Source organism: Pipistrellus hanaki (genome assembly GCF_964339955.1).
Source record: "Pipistrellus hanaki genome assembly, chromosome: 12".
NCBI classification, from domain to species: Eukaryota; Metazoa; Chordata; class Mammalia; order Chiroptera; family Vespertilionidae; genus Pipistrellus; species Pipistrellus hanaki.
The window spans coordinates 3552881-3566307 of record NC_140514.1 but is presented as its reverse complement, the minus strand read 5'-3'; the positions used below and the strand labels follow the sequence as shown (position 1 = coordinate 3566307).

The 13427-nt window shown below is 54.8% G+C and overlaps 1 protein-coding gene across 1 annotated transcript; it reads right to left on the bottom strand.

The window, feature by feature from the left end:
- Positions 1-490: 490 nt before the first annotated feature.
- MYCN (MYCN proto-oncogene, bHLH transcription factor) lies at positions 491-6706 on the bottom strand. Its single transcript, XM_084900576.1, has 3 exons — positions 6345-6706; positions 4278-5157; positions 491-2064 (listed from the first exon to the last, which is right to left on the bottom strand). Exons 2-3 carry the CDS (start codon positions 5032-5034, stop codon positions 1436-1438), a joined length of 1386 nt encoding a protein of 461 aa, XP_084756702.1. The 5' UTR covers positions 5035-5157; positions 6345-6706; the 3' UTR covers positions 491-1435.
- Between the last annotated feature and the right edge of the window lie 6721 nt (positions 6707-13427).

Sequence of the window (13427 nt, the reverse complement as noted above, 5' to 3'; positions counted from 1 at the left end):
GAACCTTCCAAGTTCTACTGAAGCTCAGAACTTTGGAAGGATGCTTTCTTGGAGACAAACTACACTCGACACCAAAATGTAAAGCCACCTGCCAATGGGACAACTATGACCAACACCAATACAGCCAATGAAACTACATTGTCCTGACTAAAGGGTCCACGTCTATAAGTAAATAAATAAATGGTCCCTGGCTAACATCCTAGTTTAATTCCACGAAATATCCAACAATGAAAATGCTTTAAGGGTGCCATTGCTACAAGGCAGTCACTAATAGTATCTCTCTTCGGTGGAACCTGGAAGAGAGGTCTTAAAACCTTTCTAAGCACAGTCCCCTCCCTCCCCCCCACCAACCAGGATTCCCTCAGTAAATTATGTGCTATGAAGGTCACTGCTTAAGGGATAGTCTAACTAGCGTGCCATCAAGGGGGGAGGGGGAAAAAAAAGCTGCATCATTTAATTGCTATTTATTTTCATAAACATGAGGTATTTCAAAGTGCTATAAGATGCAGCACTAAATATATACATTTTGAAAAGAAATTATAAACACAGAACTTTTGCATTTACCCAGTTCTATGCACCAAACAACAAATACATTAACAGGAAGAAAAACAGGCTAGGAAAAAGGCATATATATATAGTAAATTTCTTTACAAAAGTTTTCTTAGTTCAAAAAAGTGATAAAGTAATATCTACTCAAAACTTTCACAACTCATTTTCATACGAAAATATAAGTATCAAATTTAGTTATGTATCAGCATCATACTAAAGTATACAGGCAGTGTAAGAATTAGTACAGTACATAACAGAGATTAACAATATATTTGTATACAAAACATGCTCCTCAAACATTGAGGTATTACAGTACTTAGGTATGAAACTTCCAGTCTAATACTGGCCACGAAAGCCACCTCATTACCCGGGACGCATACAAAAGGCGGGTGTGTCAGTGGTATTTACAGAAGTGTTCTCCTGGGGAGGAGGGGGGGTCTCGACTGGCAACCCCCTCCTCCCGTGGCATCTGCTGGAACGTAAGCACCATTTGAAAAGGAATGACTCTCTGATGTCTGGAAACTCGGAACAAGGTGACTTCCACGGCCCCAGAGGCTCCCGACGGTCACGCCCTCCCTCAGCGGTCTTGGAAGTGACTGTCTTGGAGGTGACTCCGAGGAACCCTCATGGGCCACACAGCATCCCATCATCACCCAGGCCCTATCCCTCAGAGGTCCTGGCAGAACCAAACCGCCCCCCCACCCCCACATGTCCTGCTCCCCACCCAGATCCAAACTCGACAGGGAGGGAGGGGATCGATTTGAAAGTAAACCAACATTCTTAATGTCAACAATGTAAAAAAAAAAAAAAAAAACAACGAAAAACAACAAAAATCAAAATGTGCAAAGTGGCAGTGACTGTCCCGTTTTGGAGAAAGAACCGTTGTTTAGCAAGTCCGCGCCAGCTCGAGCTTCTGGAGCAGCTGCTGCTGCCGGGCCTGCAGCTTCTCCTTCTCCAGCAGCAGCTGGTGCTCCTCGGCCTGCAGCGCGTGCACGAACTCGGTGGCCTTCTTCAGGATGACCACCTTGGCCGCCTTGTCGTTCCTCGCCAGCTCCGGCACGTGGTCCCTGAGCGTGAGGAAGCTGGAGCGCAGGTCGTTGCGGCGCTGGCGCTCCAGGATGTTGTGGTTGCGGCGGCGCTCGCTGTCCTCCGAGTCGGAGTTGCGGGGGCTCAGGCTCTTGGCCTTGGCGGGGAGGGCGCCGCCGCCCTTGAGGGGCCGCGGGGACGCCTCGCTGCTGCTCCGGATCTTCTTCTGGGGCGGCGCCTCCTCGGGCTCCACGTAGGGCGAGGGCGCGGCATAGTTGTGCTGCTGGTGGATGGGGACGCAGCGCTTGAGGATCAGGTCCCCCGCGGGGTGCGGGGGCGCCCTGCCCGGGCCCAGGGCCGCGCTCTTGGGGCGCACGGTGATGGTGAAGGTGGTGACGGCCTTGCTGTTGTGGGCGGAGGACCGCCGCTTCTCCACCGTCACCACGTCGATCTCCTCCTCTTCCTCGTCTTCTTCGTCATCGTCGTCATCTTCGAGAACAAGAGGGGAGGGGTTACTCTCAGAGGGAGACACAGGCACCCGTCCGTTTCCCTCCCTCTGGACCGCCTCGCCCAGGCCCGGGCGCGTCTGGCTCTCATTCAGGGCCCCATCAGCATAGATGGGAAGAGGAATGTACTTTATAGATCTTTTCAATGAAACATATTTGTAAATACTTTTCCCTTCCCCCCATATTCCTAGCGGTTTCAGCTTCCAGACGGACTGGAGCAGGTGGGAGATACAGAAAGAACCTGGGATGTGGGGGCGGGACAGAATCCTGGCTCCATCCCACAACACTGGGGGTGTGATCCTGGGCGAGTCTCTAGACCTTTGGAAGCCTTAGTTTCCATTTAAATGGGACCCACACCGCAAAGGCTCTTGGGATGGGCCTGGGATATGCAGAGAGCTGGCCTGGTGAACAGAAGCTCAGTCAATGGTAGCTTTTAACACCATCGCCGGGCTACCCTAGCCCCCAAACTTATTTATGTTTCCATCTCCAAGCTCAAGAATGGAGACTCCCCATTTAGCAATTCCACACTCGGTTGCGTCTGATGTTAGGCCCTTAAGCAAACGTACAGAACAATTCAATGAAGCCCTTTTTTTCACCTAGCACACATCCCCCGTCTCCCCTGGCGAGTCCTACCCCACAGGCGCTCGAACCCCAAACCCGGGAGCCCCGCTCCGCCGCCGCCAGTCAGTCGTTAACCGCAGCAACAAAAGCGTGTAGCATCATGCCCCCCCCCACCCCCTCCTCCACCTCCTCCTCATTTACTACGTGCCCGGATAGAAAATTATTGTTTAAAAAAATGCAAGCATGGAAAATCAAAACACTTCTTCTCCTGCTTGATCTGGAAAGGGGACCGGAAAGCTGAACAATTGTAGGATTTGTTCTAAAGCCGAAATGCGAGGCTGCTGCAGCCTGTGGGTCCCTTTAAGCCCGTGTTTTGGTTTCCTGCCAAGAAGACAGCTGTTGGAAGGAAGTGCTTCCTCACCGCGAGCTGTCAAGGCACAGACATTAAAGGGACAGGACCCGCTTCAAGCCGGAGGCTTATCACCAAGTTTCCTTCCAGGAGCCTCGGCGGAATCCACTCTCGGGCCCAGAAGGAAATTTTAGGCCTTTAATCCGCCTGCATTCTGAAAACACTGGGCTGCGAGGAGATTCCAGGAACGCGGGCCTCCCAGCCCCCAAACAAGGGCTGTTTTGAGTATTTGGGGAGGAGAGTTCTTTCTCTACCTCCGGGGCCCCAGGCAGGCTTCCTCTCAGCCCAGCCCTCCGAGGCGCCCAGCACACAATGCGACTCATCAATGAGTGCTCCTAGGGCGTGTGCATTCCTGGAGGGCCAGCCCACACCTGGAAGGGCACCGGGTTACCCAGCCCAACTCCGGATCAGAAATGCGTCCTGGGAATTCTGGCTAGAACGCAGCACTGCACCCCAGGTCCCTGCACAGGGAGAGAGGCGGCCACCTGGGAACGTACACAACCTCGGCGGTACTAGCCGCCAGCTGCCGGATGGAGGCAGGGTGGCCCCTTCCCCTCTATCCCCCCACCCAGCCATGCAGAGCCAAGGCCTGCCCAGAATATCGCCGCCTGCCGGCCACCTACCAGGAGGAGCAAGTAGCCCACCAGCCACAAAGGGAGGGGGAAGAGATAGCACCCAGGTTTGAAAAATAAAATTTGCTGCAAGCAATCTGTGCAATGTCCCCAACTTTCTGTGCCCGAGCAGAGTTTTGCACAATGCCTGTGTGTTCTCGGGGTCTCCCCCCAACCCCCAAACCCTGACCTGGGTCAAGTCCCTTTCCCCTCGAGGGCTAACAGGTTTCTGCCCGAGTCATGCAGCCAGCGGCCCCCGTGCTTCCTACCCACTTTTTAGTAGTTTTATGTGGCAGAGAGGAGGGCAACCAGACCGGATGAGGGCCAGGGATGGAGTCGGGGCCCCCCGGAGGGTAGAAGGAGCTTCCAGTGCAGGTGACACTTTGGGTAACACCCTCTTAGCAACTCTCACTCAACCGTTCCCTCCTGATCTTGGGGGTCAGTTTGCCCAGAAAGTAAAATAAAGTAAAATAAAATAAAATAAAATAAAATAAAATAAAATAAAATAAAATAAAAAGCAGTCAGCCATCATCACAACTTCCAAAACGCTCCCCCCATCCAAGCCTAACCCCCAGCCGCAGTGACAAAGGGCGCGCACCCCGGGGCGGTCCTTACCGGAGTCGCTCAGGGTGTCCTCGCCGGAGGTGCTGAGCGCCTTGGGGTCCCCGCCCCCGGCCGGCCGGGCTCCGGGGCGCGACAGGGAGGCCATCGGGGCGCCGGCAGGGGCCGTGCCCCCCGCCCCCGGAGCGGCCCCGGCCTGGGAGGCGGGCGCGGGCTTGGTCACCGGGAACGGGAACACCACGGCGGGGTCCACGCACTCGGCGGCCGGGTGGGCGAGCTCGGGGGGCAGCGCGGCCCCGGCGCGGCCGGCCCCCGCGCTGTGCCCGCGGCCGGCGCTGGGGGCGGCGGGGGGCGCCCCGGGGCCCGGGGCGGCGGGGCCGGGCGGGCGGCCGTGCTGCAGCTTCTCGCTCACGGCGCGCTCCAGCTTCTCCCGCGCCGAGAAGCCACTCCACATGCAGTCCTGCAGGATGACCGCGTGCGGGGCCAGGCCGCCCGGGCCGCCCAGGCCGAACGCGTCCTCCTCCTCGGCCGGGGCGCCCCACAGGTCGGCCTCGGGCAGCAGCATCTCCGTGGCCCAGTCCGGGGGCTCGGGGCTGGGCTCCCCCGGGAAGGCGCGGCTGGGCGACAGCGGGGGCGTGGGCAGCAGCTCGAACTTCTTCCAGATGTCCTCGCCCGGCGGGCTGCAATCCGGGCCGCCGAGGTAGAAGTCATCCTCGTCCGGGTAGAAGCAGGGCTGCAGCGAGTCGAACTCGAGGTCCGGGTTCTTGCAGAGCATGCCCGGCATGGTGGACGCGGCGGTGCAGCTGGGCATCGGCTCGCCTCGCTCCCGGCCGCCGCAGAGGCGCTGCTTCTCGCCTCTCCTCCTCCCTGCGCCGTTCGGGGGGCGCTTCCTCCTTTCCGGGGGGCGCGCGGGGGGCCGCACCAGCCTCCGACGCTGCAACCGACAGACACAACCACGGGAGGTTGGCGAGCGGAGCCGGAGGGAGGGAGGGAGGGAGGGGGTCCCTCCGTCTCCCCTGCAAGCCCCCCACTGCGCGCCGCGCCCCCGAAGGTGGAGGAAGTCCTGCCCGGCCCGCTCCCTCCCTCCCTCCTTTTGTGCACACGCCGTCGGCGCGGGGTGGGCGGGGGCGTGCAGATGCGGGGGGTCGGGGTTGGGGGGTGGGGTGCAGTGGCTCTGCAACTTTGCAAACTGCCATTTCATTCACACCAGGCTCTGCGGGGGTTTCGGGGGGCGCTGCTCCGGCTGCAGGATCCCAGCTCCCCGGCTCCGCCCGCCCGCAGGCCCGGTGGCACCGTGCGGGGCCAGCTGCGCCCAGGCAGCCCGCGCGGCGCCCCAGCCAGGCACGGGGTCTGGAGTCTCCCAATCCCCCTCTTCCCCCTTCCCTGGGAAACGGCAACCTTGGGGCGTGTGAGCGAGAGAAGGGGGGGTTTGCGAAACTTTGCAAATGGAAAAAAAATCCTTTCTCTGCAGACAGCAGCAGAACGCACCCACCCCCTTCCCGGCCCGAGCAGAGGCCCCACAACATCCACCCGCGGGAGGGAGAGCCCCACCCCCGGCCTTCCCGATCCCCCCAACGAGGGCGAGGGAGCAGCCCGAACCCCAGTTCCCGGGGAGGGCGGAGGGGCCGGGGAGCAGCGGGGAGGAGGGTCGCCGCCGGGGAGCAGCGTCTCCTCGGAGCCCGAGCCGCCCGGACCCGGAGGACGAGCCGCGGCGGCCTCGCCCATCGCCTCAACCCCCTCCTCTCCTTCCTTCCTCCGGGGCACCCTTTGGGGGGAGAGCCCAGCTCCGGGGTGGGCGCCGGCCGGCCCCCGCAGGCAGCGCGGACGCAGACAAACGCGCTTCCCCCGGAGGGTGCCTGTCTGGCGGTGGAGCCGTGCAGGCGAGAGAACCACAGGGATTAGGGCGGGTCTCTCCGAGCTGGGGGTGCCTTTGGGGGGGCAGGACTGCATTTTCCGGAGGAAAAAAAAGAAAAGCCCGAGGAGGTTTTGTCTCGGAAGCAGCAGCTCCCGGTCCCCCGGGGATCGCGGGGCGCCCGGAGCGCGAGGCGGTGGGTCCCCGGCTCCCTCCCTCCCCGCCGCTCCCGGGGCGCCGGGCGGCGTGCACCCCCGCTCCGCTCTTACCTCCGCGGGTGCGGGGATCCGGGGGAGAGGAGGCTGTGCGCGGGGTCCCCGGGCGCCGGGCCGGGGGGCTGGAGGGGGGGTCCTCGGTGGCCGCAGTCGGTGCGCGCTCGGCCGGCTGGCTCAGCGCGGAGCTCGGCGGAGCGCGGCTCCCGGAGCCCCCCGCACGCAGCACCGGCGGGCCAGACAGATGACTGTCACTGGCTGGGCTTTGAAGCTCGGGGGATATTATTAACCGAAAACCTGACACACCCGGAGGGCGGGGAGAGCGGGGGGCTGCGGCGCGGGCGGGGGAGGGCGGGGGCCGGGCCCGGAGAGGGGCTGCACCCCGCCCCCCTGATTTCCATAAAAATCAGGGGAGGCGCCAAGCCTTTCGCGCCAAAAGCCACTTGCTTTTCTTCTGCGCGGAGGGGAGGGGGGCTGCAGCGCCGGGGAAGCCGGGGTGAGGCCCCCCAAACCCACCCCGCCGCCCGCCCAGGCCGCCGCGCCTGCACCCGCCGCCCGCTGCCCGCCAGCTGCGCGCCCCGCCGTGCCCTGCAGCGCCCGCTCGGCCCGCGATCGCCTGGCATTGAGAAAAGAAAAAATAAATGCCCAGACGGCTCCGGGGAGCCGCCCCTGCCCGCGCCGCCGTGCGGCCCCCGGGCCCCGCGGAGCGGTGCCCCTTGGTGATCTCCGGGGGCGGGGGGCTGCCCCGGGGTGTAAAACGGGGGATGTGGGGGGGACAAGGCCGCTGGAGGGTCCAAGTTGTGCACGGGCGGGCGTGGGGCGCCCCCCTGGTTCGGAGATAAATAACCGCGGGCGTGGAGGGTGGCGCCGCGGCGGGTTCCCCGGCCGAAGGCGACACCTCGCGGAGGCCGCGCGTTAGAGCGGGGCTGCCGGCCGGGCCCGGGGGCTGCAGGGGGCCGCCCGCCGCGCGGGGAATCAGGGCCCCACGCATCAGGGTCGGATCGAAACTCTGGTCTCCGAATTGTCCGGGGCGAAAAGAAAGAAAGAAAAGCTGCTGTCCCTGCTCAGCCCCACCCCCGTGCCTCGGTTTCCTCCGCTGCGAAATGGTCTTGGTAGCGTGTGCTCACCCATGGGGCTGCTTTGAGACGTGAGAGTCAGGAAAGGGCTTAGGACAGTGCCCAGCGCACAAGTGTGAGTGTCCGCTATTATTTTTTTTTAATATACTTTATTGATTTTTTTTTTTTTTTTTTTTTTTTTTTTTTTTTTTTTTTTTTTTTTTTTTTTTTTACAGAGAGGGATAGAGAGCTAGAAACATCGATGAGAAAGAATCATCGATCAGCTGCCTTTTGCACACCCCCCACTGGGGATGTGCCCGCAACCAAGGTGCATGCCCTTGACCGGAATCGAACCTGGGACCCTTCAGTCCGCAGGCCGAAGCTCTATCCACTGGGCCAAACCGGTTTTGGCGAGCGTCCGCTATTCTTGTGATCGGATCAGCCAAGAATCTTCCGGGACATTAGCACCTCCATCCGGCAGCCATCGCCTCACCCCTCTCCAGTTGGGGGGTGGGGAGGAAGGAGGGCTCAGACATGATCGCCTCTATCCCCCAACTCACCAGGAGCAGCTCCGGTCTCCTGCACAGCCCCCCTCGCAGCCACACACACAGGGAGGTGGGGTTTTTGCTTTGAAAAACAATCCTCCGACGGTTTGGGGTGGGGGAGCCTGGGCCCTGGGTCGGGCTGGGAAAGTTCCTTTATAGTTTATAGCTCCTTTTCCAACCTGGAAACTCTCGCACCCCGGCCTTCAGCTCAGGATTGGGGACCAGATGCAGAGGAGGGTGCGGAGGCCGGGCCGGGGAGCAGCTCCGGCATTAGCATCTGTGAGGGCCGCCCTGGAGGCCTCCCTCGCTCCGGCCGGAGGGAGCTGGCCCAGCGCTAGGAAGTGGCCCATGAATGAGGATGCGCTGCCCTTCCGCGCACCTTTCTTATTGTTATGACTTCCCTCACATATGCAAAGCCCTTGACACCCCATCCCCCCTCCCCCCAACCCCCTCATCTAAACCAAGCCTTCCTGCTGTATTCTCTCCAAACATCCTTTGCCCCATCGGTAAGGATATATTCCTGGGAGTGTTTGTTTAATGCCGCTTCCCACCCCGGCCCCGGGGAAACGGGCTGCCTCCCTCACTGGACTGACTGGTGAGCCCCTCGGTGGAGGGCCTGCTTGGGGCTGGGTGGTGTCAACAGGAGAAGCAACCTGTACAGACAAGGACTCAACCCTGTTATTCAAGGCAGAGGTCCCTGAAGCAGTCCCTTCCAGGGCAGCCAGCTCTTCCAAGACGGTTTGTGTATTGGTTGGTGGATGGGTAATAGAGAGAAGGTGGAGACAAAGGAGCTTCGTGTTGTTCCACTTGTTTACATGCTTCTTGTCAGTGCCCTGACCAGGGATCGAACCCTGGAACGTTGGTGTATCGGGGCGACACTCTAACCGGCTGAGCTACTGGCCAGGGCCCACAATGGTGTCTGTTCATCAGCAAAGGAGAGATGCTTGTCATTCAGAGCCTTCTTCAGCCCTCAGCAACTGCCCAGAAAAGGCACTCAGAATTGCCGGCCTTACCTTTTTATTTATTTTTAAAAATATATATATTATTGATTTTTTACAGAGAGGAAGAGAGAGGGATATCAATGAGAGCCGAAACCGGCTTGGCTCAGTGGATAGAGTGTCGGCCTGCAGACTGGAAGGTCCCAAGTTCGATTCCGGTCAAGCGCATGTACCTTGGTTGTGGCACATCCCCGTACGGGGTGTGCAAGAGGCAGCTGATCGGGGATTCTTTCATTGATGTTTCTAACTCTCTATCCCTCTCTCTTCCTCTCTGTAAAAAATCAATAAAAATATATTTAAAAAAAGAAAAGAAACATCAATGAGAGACAATCATCAATCAGCTGCCTCTTGCAGACCCCCCTTCTGGGGATGTGCCCGCAACCAAGGTACATGCCCTTGACCGGAATCAAACCTGAGACCTTTCAGTCCGCAGACCGATGCTCTATCCACTGAGCCAAACCGGTTTCGGCTATTTTTTTATTTTTTACCAAAATGGCAGGCCTGCTAAAACAGGCACAGATGCCACCCCTACCCCCCTTGATTTGTTTAAAAGTCCCCACCTTCGCCCTGGCCGGTGTGGTTCATTTGGTTGGGCACTGTGGTTCACAGAAAGGTGGCCGGTTCAGTTCTTGGTCAGGGCACCCAAAACAAAAAGCCCCACCTGGCCCTTTCTCCCCAGCCCTGTGCCCTTCCCCACCCCACTGCCCTCTGCCAAGGGGCAAACAGGAGCGGAAAACGAAGGGACAGGAAGACCAGAGCCCTGCTGACTCTGTATGCCTCCGAGCAAACCGTGTATCCTTCCTGGACCTCAAGCTCTAATTTCCATCTTTTAACGCAAGCCAGTAATTACTGACAAGTCTGAATTTGAAGGTTAGCAGAATGATAAAATTCAACAAGTATTTATTGGTACTTTCATTTGCAAATGGGAAGATAAAAGACTCCCAGAGAAACCCTGTCACTGCAGGTTCCAAATCAGCCTGTAGAGAAACACGCACAGAATCTTCTTAAAAATGTTGAAACACCTCAGACGAGGTGGATGCGCACTAAATAAATCTTCAGAGGGCTGCAGAGACAGGGTTTGGTTCAGCGTGCACCGACTGTCCCGATTCAGAACGGAGATAAGACACAGCCTCAAAGCGCTCATCTCGGAGGGAAGGGAACACACACCTAAGATGGACCAGCAGATAGGATACAGTTGTGAACAAAAAAGGGGTTCTATGGAAAGTGACCTGACAGGGTGATCTGATCATAAATTCCTAACTGGGCAGTTTATGGTGGCTAATGTTAATGGGGGGAAAAAAATAAAAGCATTGAAACCTGTAAGGAATTTTTGTGAGTTTGTTTGAGCCAAACTGTTGACTTACGCTGGGAAGCAAAACCTCAATGGATTGGGAGAATGGCGGGTTACATCTGTGTTTATACGTTGCAATCAAAGGAAAAGGATGTAAGTGAGTCACCTGAAATCCATTGGTGATAGACTAGAGAGGCGGGAGAAAGCAAGACTGGGAAACCCCTGGGATTGGATGAAGAGTAAAATGATGGACACATACCTAGGTGGGTGCAGGAACAATTAACATGACAATGAAGGAATTTGTGGCATCTGTCCTGGGGCCCAGGCACATTAGGTTGTGCCCCAAGAGGTCCAGAAAAAGGGAAGCTACAAGTTACACAGACATTTCAAGGTCTGTTATGATAGACACAAAAAGATCAGCTCAGTGAAGGTATAGGTTGACTTTGTCAGTGAAGATACCGACCTAGGACATAACTGCTCACCATCCCTGCTTTGAGTTAAAGTTTCATTTCAGACCATCCTTTGAGGTGACTTTAGGTCTCTGAGTTTGCAAGACCGCCATGCAGGCCCCCCCTGAACCTGTCAGGTCAGCATGTGGCCCCTTCCATCCACAGTAGTCACACTCTAAGCAGATAAAGTTTTATTTAGTAAAAGGTGTATCTTTGCCTCGAGCAAGCCCTGCCCATTGTTTCTGTGAATATAGGTTAACACACCTTTGAAATTAGCTGTAACCACCCCTGAGAAAGCTCACAGCCTTGTTAACGATCCTGTAATCCAATCACCACCTTGCTTCTCCCACCTTCTTGTAACCTTTCTTATGTCTGTCCCTCCCCATTTGAAAAGTCTTGCTGCCTGACATATGTTGTCAGGCTGACTCTTACAGAAATTCTCTACAGGTCTGGGTCTGGTTTATAAATTAGGAGATTGTTTGAGGGAGGAGAATGTTTTCCTACAAATCCCTTCTGTATCAAAAGAACAACACACACACACACATGTTCAGAGGGTACAACCCCTGACTGGCTAGGAGATCAACAATCTGTAGGTGTTTTCCCACATCCTGAGTTAAAGATCTTCTGGGTCCAGCTTCAGGGACCACAGTTTCACCTGGTTCCTTCTGAAGAAGAAGAAGAAGAAGAAGAAGAAGAAGAAGAAGAAGAAGAAGAAGGAGGAGGTGTAAATTTTTACTGATTAAGTACTTTTTAAAACCTTGGCTCTTCATTTGGAGTAAAGCTAGCTCCCTGACTTACCCAGTTAAAAGTCTAGATTGAAGATCTAAATGGAAAAAGTAAAACCATAAAAGTATAAGAAGAAAATATAGACAAGTTCTTCCTGAGACAAGGAAGGGAAAATTTAACGTATTTGAAGATAATAAAATTTACAATTTACAATTAACACACGCCCTAAACAGAATAAAAAGACAACAATGTGATGGAAAAGTACTTGCCTCATCGGTGAGATTAAGAGTATATTCAAGCCGAAACCGGTTTGGCTCAATGGATAGAGAGTCGGCTTGGGGACTGAAGGGTCCTGGGTTCGATTCCGGTCAAGGGCATGTACCTTGGTTGCGGGCATATCCCCAGTAAGGGGTGTGCAAGAGGCAGCTGATCGATGATTCTCTCTCATCGATGTTTCTAACTCTCTATCTCTCTCCCTTCCTCTCTGTACAAAATCAATAAAATATATATATTTTTAAAAAGAGTATATTCAATAATAAAGAGCTTCTATACACTAAACAGGAAGAAAAGTCTATAGAAATTCGGGACCAGGATAAGAGTAGGGAATTCCCTGGGTAGGAAAAGCCAAATTTCGCTGAAACTGGTTTGGCTCAGTGGATAGAGCGTTGGTCTGCAGACTGAAAGGTCCCAGGTTCGATTCCGGTCAAGGGCATGTACCTTGGTTGTGGGCACATTCCCGGCAGCTGATTGATCTTTCTCTCTCATTGACGTTTCTCTCTCTTCCTCTTGGTAAAAAATCAATAAAATATATATATATTTAAAAAAAAAAAAAAAAAGCCAAATTTCATGAACATATGAGAAGATGCTCAGCTTCAGGAGCAGTCAGGAAATGCAAATTAAATCTCAAGAAGATCAACATTTTTTGGTCTAGCATAGTGGTGGGCAAACCGCGGCTCGCGAGCCACATGCGGCTCTTTGGCCCCTTGAGTGTGGCTCTTCCACAAAATACCACGGCCTGGGCGAGTCTATGTTGAAGAAGTGGCGTTAGAAGAAGTTTAAGTTTAAAAAATTTGGCTCTCCAAAGAAATTTCAATCGTTATACTGTTGATATTTGGTTCTGTTGACTAATGAGTTTACCAACCCACTGATCTAGCAGATTGGCCTTACTGTTGGCAAGGCTGGGGACCCTCTCCCACACTGTTGGGGTTTCAGCTCAGGAGTAAAAGCAATGCCACTCTTTTAAATCCATCCCACAAGACAGAATGCAAGAAACACACACAAGTATGTAGGCAAGAGTATGTGTTGCAGCATTGTTCACAAGAATATCGCAAACAATCTAAATACCCATCAATAGGGGAGTGAGTGGCTGGATTTATTATAATATATGCATGCAGTGGAGACTGCCGTAGACACTAAAAAGAACGTGTTAGACCTGTAGGTGTGGCCTAGGAAAATGTCCATGAGTATGAAAGGGTATAAACAAGGTATATTCAGGTCACTATGTCTGGCATTTTGGGTAGATGTCTACCTAAACCCAGCATTAAATATATGTCTACATAAACCCAGTAACAAATTGGGTGGAATATGCGACAGTATTTTTTTTCTTTTAAAAAATATATATTTTTATTTATTTCTTACCGAGAGGAAGGGAGAGGGATAGAGTTAGAAACATCGATGAGAGAGAAACATCAATCAGCTGCCTCCTGCCCATTCCCCCTGGGGATGTGCCCAAAACCAAAGCACATATCCTTGACCGGAATCGAACCTGCAACCCTTGAGTCCACAGGCCGATGCTTTATCCATTGAGCCAAACCAGTCAGCGTGACAATATTTTTTTAAGTGGTTCACTTTGAGGAAGGCAGTCAGGTAGAGGGAGAAATGCATTCTCTTACTTGATGAAAATTTTTTGAACCAGTTGGGTCATGAGCAAATGCACTTTTAGTCCGGTTATTTTTCTAAACAATATTGTTGTTACTCTCCAGGAAGGCTAACCATTAAGTTGATCATTTGGGGAAAGTAAAGGGAGCTTTTGTGGAGCCTAAAGTCACCCCAAAGTTCTCTTTTATTTCCTAGGCT

Coding starts and splice junctions, on each gene's coding strand:
- MYCN (XM_084900576.1), bottom strand. CDS start 5,034: ATGCCCAGCTGCACCGCCGCGTCCACCATGCCGGGCATGCTCTGCAAG. Junction 2,065..4,277: donor GGACACCCTGAGCGACTCCG/GTAAGGACCGCC, acceptor TTGTTCTCGAAG/ATGACGACGATGACGAAGAA.